The 21863-nt window shown below is 42.5% G+C and overlaps 1 protein-coding gene across 5 annotated transcripts in view; it reads left to right on the top strand.

Moving 5' to 3' along the window:
- mbtps2 (membrane-bound transcription factor peptidase, site 2) overlaps positions 1–21863 on the top strand; it is a 78664-nt gene that overhangs the window by 16074 nt on the left and 40727 nt on the right. For all 5 annotated transcript variants that reach the window (XM_063051307.1, XM_063051310.1, XM_063051308.1 and 2 more), the window contains 4 exons: positions 1135–1273; positions 3073–3176; positions 8879–9006; positions 9123–9241. In XM_063051307.1, the coding sequence (XP_062907377.1) occupies positions 1135–1273; positions 3073–3176; positions 8879–9006; positions 9123–9241 (490 nt within the window). The remainder of the gene's footprint in view (positions 1–1134; positions 1274–3072; positions 3177–8878; positions 9007–9122; positions 9242–21863) is intronic.

Below are 21863 nucleotides of genomic sequence, written 5' to 3'. Positions count from 1 at the left end.
ATATTCCGGTTAATTGGGACACATCGGTACCAATACATTTTGGCCCAATTGAACAGCTGCCCCATTTAGCTGAAGTTTCATGGTGAGGTTCTGAAATTTTTTAGTCAAAATCAAAATCAAAATAAACAAAAATCACTGCTTTTTGAATCATTGGCCATTGACCCAAAAGTATAGCATAACACAAAAACATGTAAGTGATGCTATTTAAAAACTGTTTGCTCTAAACATGGTATAGTGTCTAACAGCCACACAAGTGCACAGAACTGACGCCAGTTAGAAACTGTTCGCCAACAGTCTGTGGTCCCAAATAAATGAAGCAAATCCCAGCTATTTTCTCGATTAGATTTTGTTCTTTAAGAGTTGTCCCAAATAAACGGCTGATCAAATGATGGACCAGTTAACCAGAATCCGCTGTGTTTACCTCTTGCATTACTATGGAATTGTCTCTGATTGTGATTTTGCTTGCACTGCAGAGTATAGTTTTCTCGTCACTATCTTGTATAATTTATATTCTGACTGCTGTCTAGGAAGCAGATTGAGGGTGCTACATAGATAAGGAGAAGATCAGAAAATTTAGTACTCTATTAGTTAACATATTGGCAAAGGTACAGGGACCTTAATGTTTTCAAAAACCTCAGCACAACAATATGCTTGAATAATTTTCTTTGCACTAGAGTTTTGAATTTGGCGTCATATATAAATATTGAATAATTTATGTTCTGTGTGTGGTCTGAACCTATGTGCCTGTGATGCTGCTGCAAGTTTTTCATTGTACCTGTATCTCACTGTACTTATGTACACAACAATAAACTCCCCTTGACTTCTCCTTCCAAGTCCCATTGTTGTTGTCCAGCAGTATGGGACAGCAAACTCTTTACACATTCTTAACTATCGTGTTGTAGCTAGTAAAATATCAGGCATGATTTCTCCTTTCATCTCCTCAAAATTAACCTCTGGTGTTCCTCAAGATCCTATCATAGAAGTCGTATGGGCTTTTTGCTTACTTAATAAACCTGAAAACCTAATACCCTTCAGGAATGTGTTCTGAGAGGGATGCAGTCATTTACTTCACTTATTGTGCCTTGCCCATCACTGAAAGATGCACTGGGTCACTGAGTGTTTCTTGATCTCTAGGTTCAGTCTTGGGATGGGATTTGGAGTGGTCTTCATGTTTATCTCAATAATACTTCTAACGAAAACCCTGGCACAGACATTGGCGGTGATGTCAGCTGATGGGACAGTAGCTGAGAACAAACGCATACTGCAAGTTGTGGTAAGTGACCCAAGCCTGGGGTATGTAGAATGACTATCATTGTTGGGGTTGGGGGGAGCAGAACGAAAATACAAAATGCCCAAAAAAACCCTCAAAATCTTGATCAAGGAAGAAATAGTCAATGTTTCTGGTCCAAGACAATTAATCAAGACAGCCTCAGATGATTAATTTACAAAGCATCTCAACAAGCACTTGAATGCATAAAGCTGATGCAGCTGAATGGGTTAACTAAGGCAGGTACGTTGGGCAGTACAGACATGATGGGTAGAAGTACCTATTTCTGTTCTGTATGACTAAGCACCGGAGATTGTTGAATTCCTTGTCCCTGGTCCCATGGCTTGGTTGGAACAGTGTAGGAACCACGTTTGAATGAGACAGAGAACTCAAGTGAGAAGCTTTGCATTATTTGGGTGTCCTTCAGTTGGAGCTTGGAAGAGGGATGAGTTGTGGTGCAAGAACAACTAGAAAGCCACATGACTGGTTGTCTCCACTCATCAGTGAAAGCATAACGTAGGAATGATAAGATGAGAATATGACAATGAAGAGGTTAAAAAAGAAGAGTTTACTCAGTAAGTGTTGTAGCTTTAAAGGGCAGAGCTGTCTGTCTGTATTAGAGGACTGAATTGTTTGTGATACAATCTTGTTACTGTGCCTATCAGTATATTATTACCTCTATAAACTTGTGCTTTTTCCATGTTCTTGTACACCCTAATTGTTTTATTTCTCATCATTGGGCCTATGCCTTCATCTGAGAATGAGGCCGCATCAAATTCAGTATATGTACTTCTGATAATTTCATTTGATATGTATCGCCGAGATTGTTTTGCAGAACTCAACTTGTCTGTCAGTATGACCACTCTGCCTAATATGACGTGACAGTTCTGTGCCTGAAATGAACGATGACCATAAAGGGAGTATGAACAGAGGTAGACTGACAATGGAGGATCAGCTGAAAGCTTTGTGCATTGTTCCCATCTCTTCGAATGGGTGAGGGGTGACAGAAGAGCCACGTGTCCGCAATACCACTAAAGAACAAAGGTGTAAAACACCATTTCTTAAGATACTAGTGTGGAAGAATATGATCCATATGGTTGCAAGAGGGTTAATGATTGACTACATATGCTTGCTGCAACACCACCAAATCTATCAAAAATCTATAAGCCCTTGAAGAAATTGATCCTTATGCAGTTAGGGTTGAGTGTGTTTTTAATCATTCTCTTTATCTGCCTCCTCCTTCTATGTAACCAAGCAGAGATCATGGAGAGTTACTGAACAAGAGAAAAATCTATAAAAGGAAATTGTAAGAAAGGGGTTTTGAGCCAGTTTGGTTGAAATCTGGGTGTTTTCCCTTAAATGTTCCCTTGGTGGCAAGATGATAAAAGGATTTTGCTGTTAGCAGTTGGTGTGCTCAAGTTATTTACAACACTCATCTGAAAGAGTGAAGCAGTTTTAAGAAGCGGATGCCTTGACTTTCACCCGAGTTGCCAGATACTTGACCCACATGCATTTTCTCCATGTAGCAGTCAAATCAGAAGAGATTTGTTAGTTGTCTGCAGCAGGGTTCTGATGCAGAGTCTCGACCCAAAACATTGGCTATCCGTTTGCTTTCAGATACTGTCTGAGCATCTGTAGTCCCTTGTGTGTCCAATGAACTAATGGTGGTTGATGTTCATTGTAGGTCAAGGCACAGACACTGAATATTGCTGAATCGTCCCCACAGCAACCCAGTGCTATATAAGACTTTACAGACCATTTGACTTTGGAACAATATATTTACTACTTCTTTATAATATCTACAGGTGCCTGGTGTTAACCTACCTGCGAGCCAACTGGTATATTTTTTCACTGTGATTCTGATCAGTGGCATTATTCACGAAATAGGCCATGGGGTGGCTGCAGTCAGGTATTGTCTCTACTGATTCACTTTGCTCCAGGGATTCACAGTACAATTAGATGAAATGTTTTTCCTCTTTTGGGGGATGTGTTTTCTAGTTTTATTATTTTCATTTGTCTTTGGTCTTCCTGTGGGAACAGTGGGTTGTATTGGTTGGCATGTGCTTGGAAGAGTAACTTTAAGGTGGTGTTTCTTCATGTTCGTTATCATTCACCCAACTAGTGGTAGATCAGTACGAGGCCCAGATTCTGTAGGCTCCCACAATTCATGAAAGGATTGAGAGTTGTGGAGGGAATATGTCTTTTTGCTGTATTTATTCTCTTGGTCTGAAAATGAAATCAGTGTGCATTTACCAAAGGTGAAGGGCTTGCTAGTGTTACGTACCCCGTAACTGGGTTGCCAAACCAGCAGAAATGGATCACTCAGTTGGAGTCTGGAGTACTAGAACTAAGAAAGTTTTATTAAAGAAACAAGCAACACATTAATCGAAAGGATAATAAATGCAACAGTTCAGCGATGATAAACGCACATGTGCACAGAATTAAGATAACAGCATCAATCAAGCTCTATCGTTGTCTAGGGGTAAATGACCAATTTCAAAATGACTCAAAGTTCAGTCCAGTTAGTAGTTCAGTTCGCAGTAATCGTTGCCATGGTGATGGACAAGGTTGGGGAAGAGAGACATAGAATAGGAACAACTGATCATTCAGAACACGGCTTCACTCACAGACCAGCGAGATGGCTCACAAACAGCTTTTGGGCGGGTCCTTGGTGATGTCACCTGAGGTCACCGACTGTGACCCCTCCTCCAGATGCGGTCGATCCTCTGCAGTGAACCCGGCACCCAGGCAAGGGCGGACACACACCGGGTTCCCGCTGATCGTACCTTTCCACCCTTGTCGTTGTCTGGTGCTTCTCACCCACTCGTGAGAGGCGCACCGCTTCCAGGGTCTCGTTACCTCGGGTGGCGTGTGTGTCTGTCTTAGCGAACCTGTCCCTTTTTATCCCCCTGCTGGGGTATCGCCTGTCCATCACTTCAAACAGTTCAGGGTTCAAAGGGGGAGCCGCTCCAGACAGCTCTCTCTCCCACGTCCCTTCATTACACATCTCCAGACGCTGCTCCATTGTTCCTTATCTCTCCTTCCCCTGAGGGCAGGTGGCAGACCAACTGCTGATGCCACTGATGCTAGCCCAGGCCAGCAAACATCTTAATTTTATGTGTATTCTCGTAACACTTCCCCCCTTTAAGGATTTTTACCCGGAGGTAAAAATTACAAACATGACTACATTATCTGATACATACACAATATACATCTTTAACAGTTATTTAGCTAATACAGCGAGTTTGAAGCTGTCAACACCTTGACAGACAGTCATCACATTTTCTGTTCCTTTTACACGTGTTATTAATAATCCCTTAGACCAGGCTCCAACTCAGCAAACTTCATAGTGGCCAAAAACACTGATGAATTGCGACCAATGTAACCTCTCATTTGGTTTTGTCCCGGACCACAATAACAAGGGTCGTCCCATTCCGACTCAATTTTCTCTCGCAAGGGCTTAGTAGGAGGGGGACGGGTATTGACCGCAGAGTTATTGCAAAACTTCCTGCAGTACCCCACCATCTCCAAGAGCCTTCTGAGGGCCCTCTTGTCTGTCGGGGTTGGGAGGTCAGTGATAGCCTGCACTGTAGCTTGCATCACTGCCAGCTGCCCCTGTGTCACCACAGTTCCCAGGTAAGTGACCCTCGTGTGGCCGAATTCATTTTTTTCAAGGTTCACTATCAAACTGGCTTCAGACAGCCGTGTTAAATTGCCAATACACACCTCTGTGTTCATCAGACCTTTAGTCACTGAATTACTCGAAATATATGGGTGTTGTTTACTTGGCTGCCCTATTGTAACCACAATCACCCAACGTCCCAGTTCTTTGCATTTCCTCAGGACAATCAAACACATAGGTGCGAGTCGTTTAATTACTCCTTCTAAAGATTCGCTTTGTTCGGGGATTAAGGGAGAGACCTTATCAGTAGACCTGGCCAAAACAATAGCCTTCTCCCATCTGACCGATCCCATCCTAATCTTTTCAAAATGGTTTTTTCCTCTTATCAAGGGGCCCCTAGCTTCATTGATTTCCACGCTAACACCGACTAGGTTTGTTAGCATATCAAAAGCCGGTGACCGTCTCAGTTCGCGTCGGTCATGATCAATAACATTTTTCCCCCTGGGCAGCCGGTAAATCTCTTTCATGATTCCACCAACTGTTTCCTCCAGCACCGCAAAATGTCCACCGGGGGGTACCTCGTGGGCCATGTTAAAAACCTCATCCCCATAACTCTTTTGCACCACCCCCCATTCCTCATCTGCGGGTACTGTACTTGATTTCCCTTTCTTCCTTAGCACTTCCTCCTCCGCACAATAGCTTGTCAAGGCTGTGTCAGAGAGAGCGGTCTCTGCCAAAACCATCAGCCCCTCGTCTCGCTCCTGCGTCTGCACAAATTCTTTCCTGGCTACTGCTACGTCTGTCCCAGCTCCCTCACTACCTCTTATCTCACTACACCCTGTCTCATACAAGGTTGGCAGAAATGTTTCAGCCAAATTCACCATCGGGGGCCCGCGATGAACCTGTGAGTCCATGGGCCGAGCCTCAATGCTGGCAGGCTGACCCGTCAATCTCACGACTGGGAACACAATTCCTCCGGCGATGTCATTACCGAGCAAGACTTCCACGTCTTTCATCGGTAATTCGGACCTCACCCCGATCGTGACTAGTCCAGAGACCAGGTTGCTCTGTAAGTGTATCTGGTGCACAGGGACTGACTCTGTCCCTTCCCCAACACCTTTGACCTCTACCTCCCCAGTCTGGGTCTCTGAGCTAAACTCTAATACACTCTTCAGTATTAGTGACTGACACGCTCCCGTGTCTCTCCAGATCCGCACTGGAACTGGTTTTAACCTCTCCTTCACTGACACCAGTCCGGCCGAGATAAACCTCTCGCGCCCTTCCTGGACTTTTTCAGACCTGTCCTTCCCTAGCGGTTCGCTTAACAGCTCAATACAGCCATTCAAAATTTCCGCTTTTCCTTTCCCCGTCTCCTTCCTTGGGGCAAAGCACCTGGACGCAAAGTGTCCGACTTTCCCACAATTATAACAGACGACCCCAGGAGACTTCCTACCAGACTGCTCCCGGTCTACCTTATCCTTTTCACTAGTCCCCGGCTTACTTTCTGACTTTTCCGGTGGACTCTCCCCGCCGTCCTGACTACCCTTCTGGTAGCCTTTACTCGGGGCAACCTTCATTTTATGCGTCAACGCATACTCATCCGCTAACTTAGCAGTTGCGGCTAACGTGGCTGCCTCTTTCTCATCGAGGTAGGGTCTCATACCCTCAGGGACACAACCTTTAAACTGCTCAATCAGAATCAGCTGCAGCAGTCTGTCATAATCCCCCTCTACCCCTTTCGAGGCGCACCAACGCTCACAATATGTTTGCATCTCACGAGCAAACTCCAAATACGTGCGGTCCCACCGCTTCCTCGCATTCCGGAACCTCTGCCGGTATGCCTCCGGGACCAACTCATAAATCCTGAGGATGGCCTCCTTCACCACCTCATACTTCTGGGCATCTTCCGCGGACAAAGCTGAGTAAGCTTCTTGGGCCTTCCCTTTCAGTACACTCTGAAGTAAAACAACCCACTTATCCCTCGGCCAGTCCTGACTTATAGCCACTTTTTCGAAATGGAGAAAGTACCGATCCACATCGGTATCGTCAAATGGGGGAACCAGCCTAACCTCCTGGGTCGCCCGGAACTCTCCACCTTGGTTCGGCACGAGCCCCTGCTCGGCCCTTATCTTTAACTTCTCCAGCTCAAATTCCCTTTCCCTCTGTTTCTCCTCTCTCTCCAACTGCCTGTCCCTCTCTCTCTCTTCTCTCTCCAACTGTCTTTCTCTCTCTTGCCTTTCTACCTCTTTCTCTTTCTCCCGCCTTTCTAACTCTCTCTCTTTCTCCCGCCTTTCTAACTCTCTCTCCTGCCATTCTAACTGTCTCTCTTCGTGTTCTAACTGCCGTACCCGGAACTCGTGCTCGAGTCTCAGTTTTTCAAGCTGTACCTGTACTGCGTCTCCAGCAGGTTTTTCAATAGACACCACCCCCAGCTCACCTTGGGGAAACACACCTTTAGATACATAGTGCTCTACAATAGCTCTGTGTATCTCCTCTCTCCTCATTGTCGACTTCACCTTAGCAAGATTCACCCGTTTGGCCACAGCTATCAATTCCGATTTCCTGGCATCCTCTAATGCCTCCAAGGTCGGCGCCTTTATAAATTCCTCAACCTCCATTTCTGCTGTTTGACTTTTCTTTCTTTCGGGAATTTTAACCCAATCAATTTACTCCGTCCCAAATTTAGCGTTCAAAATCGCGGACGAGAACCCCACTTATGTTACGTACCCCGTAACTGGGTTGCCAAACCAGCAGAAATGGATCACTCAGTTGGAGTCTGGAGTACTAGAACTAAGAAAGTTTTATTAAAGAAACAAGCAACACATTAATCGAAAGGATAATAAATGCAACAGTTCAGCGATGATAAACGCACATGTGCACAGAATTAAGATAACAGCATCAATCAAGCTCTATCGTTGTCTAGGGGTAAATGACCAATTTCAAAATGACTCAAAGTTCAGTCCAGTTAGTAGTTCAGTTCACAGTAATCGTTGCCATGGCGATGGACAAGGTGGGGGAAGAGAGACATAGAATAGGAACAACTGATCATTCAGAACACGGCTTCACTCACAGACCAGCGAGATGGCTCACAAACAGCTTTTGGGCGGGTCCTTGGTGATGTCACCTGAGGTCACCGACTGTGACCCCTCCTCCAGATGCGGTCGATCCTCTGCAGTGAACCCGGCACCCAGGCAAGGGCGGACACACACCGGGTTCCCGCTGATCGTACCTTTCCACCCTTGTCGTTGTCTGGTGCTTCTCACCCACTCGTGAGAGGCGCACCGCTTCCAGGGTCTCGTTACCTCGGGTGGCGTGTGTGTCTGTCTTAGCGAACCTGTCCCTTTTTATCCCCCTGCTGGGGTATCGCCTGTCCATCACTTCAAACAGTTCAGGGTTCAAAGGGGGAGCCGCTCCAGACAGCTCTCTCTCCCACGTCCCTTCATTACACATCTCCAGACGCTGCTCCATTGTTCCTTATCTCTCCGTCCCCTGAGGGCAGGTGGCAGACCAACTGCTGATGCCATTGATGCTAGCCCAGTCCAGCAAACATCTTAATTTTATGTGTATTCTCGTAACACTAGATACTAACTCAGAACTGTGTGCCTCAAACCCAGCTGCTATTCATCAGCCCTGTGTAGCATGAGTTTTAAGCCTGACTTTGTACTCAGGGGCTATAAAAGTCACATAGTTACTCAGTTAGACAAGGTTAATGATGAAAAATATATTTGAAAGTGGTCTTGGATTTATTTTCTTTACTTGGACTTCTATCCATTGGAATGCTTTAGAGACAATTACAACCAATGGTACCTGGAAAGTTAATTGATGCAAAACACCGAAGCTGTGTATTCAGTGGACTAAGCTTTTTTCTGTCCATATCGCAAGACCTCAGCCATTCTTAGTGCAGTATAGTTTGCTAGAAATTGATTTCAATGCTTGTCAAGCAGCAATTAGTCTGGTATTGAATTGAAATTTTTTTTTACTGTGTGCAGGGAGCAAGTGAGATTTAACGGCTTTGGAATGTTTATTTTTGTTGTCTATCCTGGGGCATTTGTTGACCTCTACACAAACCATTTGCAGTTGATTTCCCCACTCCAACAATTACGAGTATTTTGTGCAGGTAAACCATACCTTCCAAATATTTTGATTGAGAAGAGTTAAGAATGTATTTAAAACTGTCTTCATTTTTGGACTGCAAATTCAAACAGTATTAATTGTTCCACTCTCTTTTGGCAGGTGTATGGCACAATTTCATCCTGGCCTTGATGGCTCTGCTCATCCTGTACTCATTGCCACTCTTTCTCCTTCCCTTGTACTACACTGGAATTGGGGCACTGGTTACTGAAGTCACAGAGGTAATTAATTCATCTCGGCTAATGACAGACGTGTCTAATACTAGATGGCTTAGGTTTAAGATGCAGAGTAAGAGGTTTAAAGAGGATCTGAGAAAGAATGTTTTTCATTCAGAGGGCAGATGCAATCTGGAACACACTGCCTAAGAAGGTGGTGGGTTCAGATGTCCTGCAACATTTAAGGAACACTTGAAACACTAAGGCACAATAGCCTGTGGAACAAGTGTTGATTAATCGGGCAATTGACGGTCTCATGGTCACACTGTGCCGAAGGGTCTGACTCTAAAACTAGCGATGACTTGCCATCATATCTGAATATCAAGTGTAATGGGATTATCCCTAAAATTACATTTTATTGCTTCAAACAAGGAATGTTTAATAGAGCTGACAATAACTAAAATGAACTTAAGTCCAGACCTAATCAGTTCCCATCTACCACCACTCTGCTCCGTCTAGCAGAATTAGTCCTTACTCTTAATAATTTCTCCTTTAGCTCCTCCCACTTCCTCCAAACTAAAGGTGTAGCTTATGGGCACCTTCATGGGTCCGAGCTATGTCTGCCTCTTTGTTGGCTTTGTGGAACAATCTATGTTCCAAGCCTATTCTGGTATCTGTCCCCCACTTTTCCTTCGCTGCATCGACGACTGCATTGGTGCTGCTTCCTGCACGCATGCTGAGCTCATTGATTTCATTAACTTTGCCTCCAACTTTCACCCTGCCCTCAAGTTTACCTGGTCCATTTCCGACACCTCCCTCCCCTTTCTAGATCTTTCTGTCTCTATCTCTGGAGACAGCTTATCTACTGATGTCTACTATAAGCCTACTGACTCTCACAGCTACCTGGACTATTCCTCTTCTCACTCTGTCTCTTGCAAAAATGCCATCCCCTTCTCGCAATTCCTCCGTCTCCACTGCATCTGCTCTCAGGATGAGGCTTTTCATTCCAGGACAAGGGAGATGTCCTCCTTTTTTAAAGAAAGGGGCTTCCCTTCCTCCACCATCAACTCTGCTCTCAAACGCATCTCCCCCATTTCACGCACATCTGTTCTCACTCCATCCTCCCGCCACCCCACTAGGAATAGGGTTCCCCTGGTCCTCACCTACCACCCCACCAGCCTCCGGGTCTAACATATTATTCTCCGTAACTTCCGCCACCTCCAGCGGGATCCCATCACTAAGCACATCTTTCCCTCTCCCCCCCTCTGCTTTCCGCAGGGATCGCTCCCTTTGCGACTCCCTTGTCCATTCGTCCCCCCCATCCCTCCCCACTGATCTCCCTCCTGGCACTTATCCTTGTAAGCGGAACAAGTGCTACACATGCCCTTACGCTTCCTCCCTTACCACCATTCAGGGCCCCAGACAGTCCTTCCAGGTGAGGCGACACTTCACCTGTGAGTCGGCTGGGGTGATATACTGCGTCTGGTGCTCCCAATGTGGCCTTCTATATATTGGCGAGACCCGGCGCAGACTGGGAGATCGTTTTGCTGAACACCTATGCTCTGTCCGCCAGAGAAAGCAGGATCTCCCAGTGGCCACACATTTTAATTCCACATCCCATTCCCATTCTGATATGTGTATCCACGGCCTCCTCTACTGTAAAGATGAAGCCACACTCCGGTTGGAGGAACAACACCGTCTGGGTAGCCTCCGGCCTGATGGCATGAATATTGACTTATCAAATTTCACTAATGCCCCACCTCCCCCTCGTACCCCATCCATTATTTATTTATATACACCCTTTTTCTCCCTCTGTCCCTCTGACTATACCCCTTGCCCATCCTCTGGGTTCCCCCCCCCCATTTCCTTCTCCCTGGGCCTCCTGTCCCATGATCCTCTCATATCCCCTTTGCCAATCACCTGTCCAGCTCTTGGCTCCATCCCTCCCCCTCCTGTCTTCTCCTATCATTTTGGATCTCCCCCTCCCCCTCCCACTTTCAAATCTCTTACTAGCTCTTCTTTCAATTAGTCCTGACGAAGGGTCTCAGCCCGAAGCGTCAACTGTACCTCTTCCTAGAGATGCTGCCTGGCCTGCTGCGTTCACCAGCAACTTTGATGTGTGACGCTTGAATTTCCAGCATCTGCAGAATTCCTCGTGTTTAGATCATGTTTGATGGTTTCTCTCCTTTTTCTTCTTTAACTTCAAAGCTGATTCATTTTAAGGAATAAAAAAGAACTTGCTTCTGAAATGCGTCATCAGGCCAAAAAATGTTAATCTGGTGATGTTGACAGCAGAATTAGAGATATAAGCTGCTACGCTCAGCAGTGCTTGATAACCTAATAAACACTTTATTGATCCCAAAGGAAATTACAGCGTCACAGTAGCATTACAAATGCACAGGTATAAATATTAGGAAATAACTAAGAAAGAAATTTTTAAAAAGTTACCCCGAACAGGAGGGGATCATCACTTCCCTGGGTATAGGTTGACTTATTATAGAGCCTAATGGCTGAGGGTAAGAATGACCTCATATAGTGCTCTTTGGAGCAGTGCAGTTGTCCTAGTCTGTTACTAAAAGTGCTGCCCTGTTCAGACAAGATGGCATGCAGAGGGTGAGAAACATTGTCCAGGATTACGAGGATTTTCCATAGGGTCCTTTGTTCTACCACAGCCTCCAGTGTGACCAGTTTGACTCCTATAACAGACCAAGCCTTTCTAATCAGTTTATCGAGCCTGTTGGCATCACCCGTGTTGATGCCATTGCCCCAGCACACTACTGCATAGAAGGTTGTATTGGCAACAACAGATTGGTAGAACGTGAAGGAGAGGCCTGCATTCTCAAAATGACCTCAGTCTCCTCAGGAAGTGGAGGTGAGTCTGGCCCTTCTTGTCCACAGCCTCTGTGTTGGTGCTCCACTTAAATTTGTCATCCAGACTTGACTGAACTTCTGGGAAGTAGGAAATATGCAATTTTCTTCTTTCTCTGAGGGGTCTTAATTTAATATCTTGTCAGAGACACGGCACTCCTATAAACCTTGTTGCCTCAGCAGTGAGCTGGTGAGCTTTGGTTGGACGTGATTTAAGTTATAAAGCATGGAGACAGGCCTTGTGACCCAACTCGACTATGCTACCCAAGCTTCCTGAGCTAGTCCTATTTGCTGGCATTTGGCCCACATCCCTCTAAGCCTTTCCTATCCATGTATCTGTCCTAATGTCTTTTAGATATTGTAATTTTATTCATCTCTACCACTTCTTCTGTCATGGAATGACAATACTGGAGGTCACGATTGCGCCTGGGTCACTGTATCTGTACATCCATGGAATTGTTAATGCCACCTTTGACAATCTTTTGCTATTACTAATACCACACACCACTACTTCATTGTAGCAGTAGTGTGTTGGTGCCTATCATCGAGCCAGTTTAGTGACTGGGCCATTTATTGTGGCTGTCCCTGAATCAAGCCTGTGTTTATTCAAAAACACAGAGTAGGAATTATCTCCAAAAGTGAATTCAATGAAATTGCAGAATGTTTCATCCTTCTTTGCCATCTCCTTTTTCTATGGAAACATTTCTTGCTTTTGCTGTTGGGAAGGCAAAGTGTAAGTTTCCATTGCATGAGGGTCTGCCTCACTGATCAGTCATCCTGGGTCCACACTCACACTTCAGTGTTGCCCTTTGGACTTTCGAAAGAACACCAGTATCAGCGTTAAATGGTAAACCTTTCAGCCTGTTGGAGGCCTCAAATTTGATAATAATGCGATCAACTTAATCAACAGTTTTCCTAGTTTGTTGTTAAACTAAATATAATGTTTCCTCGGCATGGTTTTGAGCAAATTAACAGATTTATATGGAGAAACCAAATGACTATCTGTAAACCTCTGTTAACCCAGGGGCTGAAACATCTTTTGAGTGAGTATATAATGTTCTTGCTTGCAATTTATCTGTACAGGTAAGTGCAGGGTAATTGCAATCTGTACAGATCTTTGGTACCATCTTCACAACTCACCTCTGCCAGTCAAGTTGTTCATCTGGTTGTCCCATTTGCTTGAGTTTGACCCATGTCCCTCTAAATCAGAGGTTTTTAACCTTTTTTTATGCCATGGATCCCTTTGTCAGTCTAGAGAAGTCTATGGACCCTTCTCAGAATAATGTATTTAAATCTGTAAAATAAAATACAAAATAAACCAATTATATTGAAATCAGAATCAGTTATATTATCAGTGGTGTGTGTCATGCAATTTGTTAACTTAGCAGCAGCAGCTGAATGCAGTACATGATAATATAGAAAGGAAAAAATATATAAAATAAATCAGTAAATCAATTACAGTAAATATATATGTGTATATTGAATAGTTTAAAAATTGTGCAAAAACAATGAATATATATGAAAAAGTGAGGTAGTGTTCATGGGTTCAATGTCCATTTAGGAATCGGATTGCAGAGGGGAAGAAGCTGTTCCTTAATTGCTGAGTGTGTGCCTTCAGGCTTCTGTACCTCCTTCCTGACAGTAACATTGAGAAGAGGGCATGTCCTGGGTGATGGGGGAGGGGGTCCTTAATAATGGGGATCGCCTTCCTGAAGCACCGCTCCTTGAAGATGTCATATGTACTACAGAGCCGAGCACCCAGGATGGAACTGACTAATTTTACAACTTTCTGTACCTTCGAAAGATCCTGTGCAGTGGGCCCCACCCCAACACCCACCCCATACCAGACAGTGATGCAGCCTATCAGAATGCTCTCCATAGTACACCTATAGAAGTTTTCGAGTGCTTTTGTTGACAAATCAAATCTCTTCAAACTCCTAATGAAATATAGCTACTATCTTGCCTTCTTTACAGCTACATCAACGTGTTGGGGCCAGATTAGACCCTCAGAGATCTTACCACCTAGGAACTTTAAATTGCTCACTCTCTCCACTTTTGACCCCTCTATGAGGACTGGTTTGTGTTCCCTCATCTTACCCTTACTGAAATCCAAAAACTGCTCTTTTGTCTTACTGACGTTGAGTGGCAGGTTGTTGCTGCGACACCACTCCACTAGTTGGCATATCTTGCTCCTGTACGTCCTCTCATCTCCGTTTGAGATTCTTCCAACATTGGTTGTATCATCAGAAAAATTATAGATGGTATTTGAGCTATGCCTAGCCACACAGTCATGGCTATAGAAGGAGTAGAGCAATGGGCTAAGCACACACACCAGAAGTGCACCAGTGTTGATCGTCAGCAAGGAGGAGATGTTATCACTAGTCTGTTTTAATGGTTACAAGTATTAAAACTCAATGTTTTTGTATGCTCTTTAAGTAATTTGTTTGATAAATTTGCAAAGAACTAAGTCATCGGAATGTTAATTAAGTGAAGTGTAGGATATTCAAGAAATTTGTATGCCAAGTAATAAGGCAGGTTATACAATTTATCCAAAGTGTTAACACTATTAATGGCTTTTAATTACATGGATAACATCAGTAGTTCAGGCTTCATGTCCTTCCTGGAATTCAGCTATTGTTGCATATGGAGTTACGTGGTATTACAAAAGGCTGCATGGCCTTATGGAGTGTTAAGAATTCTCATTAAACTGTACAGTTTTGCAAAACATTAACAAACAATAAAATCGACTCACCTCCTTCTATACATTGATAAACAAGCAATTGTATGAAGTGAATGCAATTGCTATTACTGGGAAAAAAGGGCTTGGGAAGCTGAAAGATCTGAAGGTAGATAAGTCACCTGAACCAGATGGACTGCACTCAGGGTTCTGAAAGAGGTAATTGAAGAGATTGTGGAGGCATTGGTAATCATCTTTCAAGAATCTCTAAATTCTGGAATGGTTCCAGAGGACTGGAGAACTGCAAATGTCACTCCACTCTTCAAGAAGGGAGGGAGACAGAGGAACGGAGGTTATTGGCTGGTTAGCCTGACCTATGGTTGGGAAGATGTTGGAGTCAATTGTTAAGAGTGAAGTCTCAAGGTACTCAGAGGCCCATGATAACATAGGCCAAAGTCAGTATGGTTTCCTTCAGGGAAAATATTGCCTGGCAAATCATTTTCATTTTAAAATCTTTTTATTAATATAATCTTCTACAGCTATAAAATACAGAGATTCAACCAATTAGTATATACATAATTAATAAAGCTGAAGAAAAAAGAACATATATATGCTAATGAAAAAAAAAATTATAAAAGAAAAAGAAGGAAAAAAGGGAACCCCAGCTAACTAAAAAAACCCCACTAACTATAAAACAAAAAAAAAGGGGAAAAAACCCATTAGGAACCAACTCCCAGTGCGATACATCTTACAATCATTTATATATATGTATATATACACAAAAGAAAAAGAAGACAACAACCATCAAATCACATTCATATAACATAAAATTGGAAGGAAACCATGTAAATTGTTTCAAATTAGATGATAATATTTAACAACAGAGCCCCACCTTCTCTCAAAATCAAATCGGGGATCAAAAGCTCTTCTAATTTTTTCCAAACTAAGACATAACATTACTTGGGAAAACCATTGAGTTAGTGTAGGAGCAGAGGTATCTTTCCACTTCAATAAAATAGCTCTTCCTGCCAACAATGTAACAAATGCAATTACATGTTGGTTTGAAAATGAAATACCCTGAATATGATGTGGAACTATTCCAAATAGAACAGTCAGTGTATTAGGTTGTAAATTAATTTTCAAAGCTTTAGAAATTGTAGAAAATAAAGATTTCCAAAAAGGTTTCAACGAGGGACATGACCAGAACATATGTGACAAAGTAGCTACTTCATTTTTGCACCTATCACAGTAATTGTCTAAATTAGGAAATATTTTGGATAGCCTCTCCTTTGTTAAATAATAGTGGTGAACAATTTTAAACTGAATTAGACAATGATTGGCACATATCGAAGAAGAATTAACCATTTTCAAAACTCGCGACCAGTCTTCATTAACAAAAGTCATATTAAGTTCTCTCTCCCAGTCTTGTTTAATCTTTAGTGAGAGGTTATCTTTTTGTAGTAAAAATAAATTATAAATTCTACCAATGGAACCTCTCACTAAAGGATTCATATTCAAAATAGTGTCCAACAAATCAGATTCTTGCATATTTGGAAACGTAGAAACATATTTCTGTAAAAAATGTCTGACCTGTAAATATTGCAAGAAATGTGTGTGAGAGAGAGAATACTTAGTAATTAGCTCTTCAAAAGACATCAGTCGACCCTCACTAAATAAATCTGCAAAGGAACAAATCCCCTCATTTCTCCATAAAAGAAAAATGGGATCAGTAATTTAAGGTTTAAATAGCAAATTTCGAAATACAGGACTAGACAATTTAAATTGTTTGAAGTTAGAAAAAGTTGCGAAACTGAAACCAAATCCATAAGGACTGTTTAATAACAGGGTAAAAATTTAAGTTGGAAATTTTAGCAAGTTGTAAAGGTAATGAAGCTCCTAATAATGAAGTTAAATAAAATTGATTAATAGCTTTGAATTCTGAATCAATCCAAGCTGGTTTTTGGTTCTTATAGAGCCAATATAACCAAAAACATAATTGTCGAATATTAACAGCCCAATAATACAATCTTAAATTAGGTAGTGCGAGTCCACCTTTTTTAGGTTTTTGTAAATGAAACTTATTAACTCCTGGTTTTTTATTCTTCCAAATAAAGGACGAAATAGTAGAATCAATTTGATCAAAAAAATTTTTAGCTTGAAAGATAAGTATATTTTGAAAAATATATAAAAATCAAGGTAAGATCATCATTTTCACGGCATGAATACGACCTATTAAAGAAAATGTAAGAGGATTCCATCTAGAAAATAATTGTTTCATAGAGTCCAATAAAGGAACTATATTAGCTTTATAAAGATCTTTATTTTTTTTGTAATGATAATTCCCAAAAATTTAAAAGAATTCACAATTCTAAATGGAATGTCCTTATATATAAAAACAGGAACATTTAAAGGGAACAATTCACTTTTATTTAGATTAAGTTTATATCCTGAAAATTTTCCAAAATCATTCAATAATTCCAAAAGGTTAGGAATAGATTCTTCAGGATTCGAGATATAAACCAAAAGATCATCTGCATAAAGAGAAACCTTATGTAATACCATGGATATTTTTAGCTTTGCGAATTGTTATAGCCAAAGGCTCCAATGCAAGATTAAATAATAAAGGACTTAATGGACACCCTTGTCGAGTACCTCATGAAGGTAAAAAGAAAGGAAGACCTAAGATTATTAGTAATAACGGTAGCGATAGGGTTCTTATAGATCATTTGAATCCACTTATTAAAATTATTACCAAAGCCAAATCTCTCTAATACATTAAACAAATAAGTCCATTCAACTCTGTCAAATGCCTTTTCTGCATCCAGAGAAATAACACATTGGGGTGTTTTGGATAATGGTGAATATATAATATTCATTAATCTCCGAACATTAGAAAAAGAGTAACGGCCTCGAATGAAGCTGTTTAATTCTTAGAGATAATTTTAGATGAAATGTTTTCCAAACGGTTAGCCATTATCTTGGAAAGAATTTTAACATCCACATTTAATAGCGAAATAGGTCTATAAGATGAGCATTGAGTAGGATCTTTATCTTTCTTAAGGATTAAAGAAACAGAAGTTTCATAAAAAGAAGGTAAATTGCCTTTCTCAAAAGATTCATGAAATATTTCCAAAAGATACGGAGAAAGTAATTTTTCAAATTTTTTGTAAAATCCTACCGAATAACCATCGAGTCCAGGAGCTTTACCTGATTGCATTGACCATATAGCTTTCTGAATTTCCTGCTCAACAATTGGAGCATCAAGGGTCTGTTGATCTTCAGCAGTGATTTGAGGAAATTTAATCTGACATAAAAAAGCTTTCATTTCAGAGGGATCTGCTGGAAACTGAGATTTATAGAGATCTGAATAAAAATCCTGAAAGATATTATTAATATCATCATAATTACTTACTATATCTCCATTATCTTTACGAATCTTTAAAATTTGTCTTTTAGCTTTAGCAGCCCTTAATTGGGAAGCTAATAGCCTATTATTTTTATCCCCAAAAATATAAAACTGCCTTTAATTTAAGCAACACACACAAAAGTTGCTGGTGAACGCAGCAGGCCAGGCAGCATCTCTAGGAAGAGGTGCAGTGGACGTTTCAGGCCGAGACCCTTCGTCAGGACTAACTGAAACATAGACATAGAAACATAGAAAATAGGTGCAGGAGTATGCCATTCGGCCCTTCGAGCCTGCACCGCCATTTATTATGATCATGGCTGATCATCCAACTCAGAACCCCGCCCCAGCCTTCCCTCCATACTCCCTGACCCCTGTAGCCACAAGGGCCATATCTAACTCCCTCTTAAACATAGCCAATGAACTGGCCTCAACAGTTTGCTGTGGCAGAGAATTCCACAGATTCACCACTCTCTGTGTGAAGAAGTTTTTCCTAATCTCGGTCCTAAAAGGCTTCCCCTCTATCCTCAAACTGTGACCCCTCGTTCTGGACTTCCCCAACATCGGGAACAATCTTCCTGCATCTAGCCTGTCCAATCCCTTTAGGATCTTATACGTTTCAATCAGATCCCCCCTCAATCTTCTAAATTCCAACGAGTACAAGCCCAGTTCATCCAGTCTTTCTTCATATGAAAGACCTGCCATCCCAGGAATCAATCTGGTGAACCTTCTTTGTACTCCCTCTATGGCAAAGATGTCTTTCCTCAGATTAGGGGACCAAAACTGCACACAATACTCCAGGTGTGGTCTCACCAAGGCCTTGTACAACTGCAGTAGTACCTCCCTGCTCCTGTACTCGAATCCTCTCGCTATAAATGCCAGCATACCATTCGCCTTTTTCACCGCCTGCTGTACCTGCATGCCCACTTTCAATGACTGGTGTATAATGACACCCTGGTCTCGTTGCACCTCCCCTTTTCCTAATCGGCCACCATTCAGATAATAATCTGTTTTCCTATTTTTGCCACCAAAGTGGATAACTTCACATTTATCCACATTAAATTGCATCTGCCATGAGTTTGCCCACTCACCCAACCTATCCAAGTCACCCTGCATCCTCTTAGCATCCTCCTCACAGCTAACACTGCTGCCCAGCTTCGTGTCATCCGCAAACTTGGAGATGCTGCATTTAATTCCCTCATCCAAGTCATTAATATATATTGTAAACAACTGGGGTCCCAGCACTGAGCCTTGCGGTACCCCACTAGTCACCGCCTGCCATTCTGAAAAGGTCCCGTTTATTCCCACTCTTTGCTTCCTGTCTGCTAACCAATTCTCCACCCACACCAATACCTTACCCCCAATACCGTGTGCTTTAAGTTTGCACACTAATCTCCTGTGTGGGACCTTGTCAAAAGCCTTTTGAAAATCCAAATATACCACATCCACTGGTTCTCCCCTATCCACTCTACTAGTTACATCCTGAAAAAATTCTATGAGATTCGTCAGACATGATTTTCCTTTCACAAATCCATGCTGACTTTGTCCAATCATTTCTCCGCTTTCCAAATGTGCTGTTATCACATCCTTGATAACTGACTCCAGCAGTTTCCCCACCACCGAAGTTAGGCTAACCGGTCTATAATTCCCCGGTTTCTCTCTCCCTCCTTTTTTAAAAATTGGGGTTACATTAGCCACCCTCCAATCCTCAGGAACTAGTCCAGAATCTAACGAGTTTTGAAAAATTATCACTAATGCATCCACTATTTCTTGGGCTACTTCCTTAAGCACTCTAGGATGCAGACCATCTGGCCCTGGGGATTTATCTGCCTTCAATCCCTTCAATTCACCTAACACCACTTCCCTACTAACATGTATTTCACTCAGTTCCTCCATCTCACTGGACCTTCTGTCCCTTACTATTTCTGGAAGATTATTTATGTCCTCCTTAGTGAAGACAGAACCAAAGTAATTATTCAATTGGTCTGCCATGTCCTTGCTCCCCATAATCAATTCATCTGTTTCTGTCTGCAGGGGACCTACATTTGTCTTTACCAGTCTTTTCCTTTTTACATATCTATAAAAGCTTTTACAGTCCGTTTTTATGTTCTCTGCCAGTTTTCTCTCATAATCTTTTTTCCCCTTCCTAATTAAGCCCTTTGTCCTCCTCTGCTGAACTCTGAATTTCTCCCAATCCTCAGGTGAGCCACTTTCTCTGGCTAATTTGTATGCTACTTCTTTGGAATTGATACTATCCCTAATTTCTCTTGTCAGCCATGGGTGCACTACCTTCCTTGATTTATTCTTTTGCCAAACTGGGATGAACAATTGTTGTAGTTCATCCATGCAACCTATAAATGCTTGCCATTGCATATCCACCGTCAATCCTTTAAGTGTCATTTGCCAGTCTATCTTAGCTAATTCACGTCTCATACCTTCAAAGTTACCCCTTTTAAGTTCAGAACCTTTGTTTCTGAATTAGCTATGTCACTCTCCATATTAATGAAGAATTCCACCATATTATGGTCACTCTTACCCAAGGGGCCTCTCACGACAAGATCGCTAATTAACCCTTCCTCATTGCTCAAAACCCAGTCCAGAATAGCCTGCTCTCTGGTTGGTTCCTCGACATGTTGGTTCAAAAAACCATCCCGCATACATTCCAAGAAATCCTCTTCCTCAGCACCTTTACCAATTTGGTTCACCCAGTCTACATGTAGATTGAAGTCACCCATTATAACTGCTGTTCCTTTATTGCACACATTTCTAATTTCCTGTTTAATACCATCTCCGACCTCACTACTACTGTTAGGTGGCCTGTACACAACTCCCACCAGCGTCTTCTGCCCCTTAGTGTTATGCAGCTCTACCCATATCGATTCCACATCTTCCCGGCTTATGTCCTTCCTTTCTATTGCGTTAATCTCTTCTTTAACCAGCAACGCCACCCCACCTCCCCTTCCTTCATGTCTATCCCTCCTGAATATTGAATATCCCTGAACGTTGAGCTCCCATCCCTGGTCACCCTGGAGCCATGTCTCTGTGATCCCAACTATATCATAATCATTAATAACAATCTGCACTTTCAATTCATCCACCTTATTACGAATGCGCCTTGCATTGACACATAAAGCCTTCAGGCGCTCTTTTACAACTCTCTTAGCCCTTGTACAATTATGTTGAAAAGTGGCCCTTTTTAATGCTTGCCCTGGATTTGTCGGCCTGCCACTTTTACTTTTCTCCTTTGTACTTTTTGCTTCTATGCTCACTTTACACCCCTCTGTCTCTCTGCACTGGTTCCCATCCCTCTGTTGTGAACTAACCTCCTCACGCCTAGCCTCTTTAATTTGATTCCCACCCCCCCAACCATTCTAGTTTAAAGTCACCTCAGTAGCCCCCGCTAATCTCCCTGCCAGGATATTGGTCCCCCTAGGATTCAAGTGTAACCCGTCCTTTTTGTACAGGTCACGCCTGCGCCAAAAGAGGTCCCAATGATCCAAAAACTTGAATCCCTGCCCCCTGCTCCAATCCCTCAGCCACGCATTTATCCTCCACCTCATCGCATTCCTACTCTCACTGTCGCGTGGCACAGGCAGTAATCCCGAGATTACTACCTTTGCGGTCCTTTTTCTCAACTCCCTTCCTAACTCCCTATATTCTCCTTTCAGGACCTCATCCCTTTTCCTACCTATGTCATTGGTACCTATATGTACCACGACCTCTGGCTCCTCACCCTCCCA

Source organism: Mobula hypostoma, chromosome 6, assembly GCF_963921235.1.
Source record: "Mobula hypostoma chromosome 6, sMobHyp1.1, whole genome shotgun sequence".
Taxonomy (NCBI): domain Eukaryota; kingdom Metazoa; phylum Chordata; class Chondrichthyes; order Myliobatiformes; family Myliobatidae; genus Mobula; species Mobula hypostoma.
The sequence above is the reverse complement of the archived record's forward strand: the minus strand, read 5'-3'. Positions and strand labels throughout refer to the sequence as shown.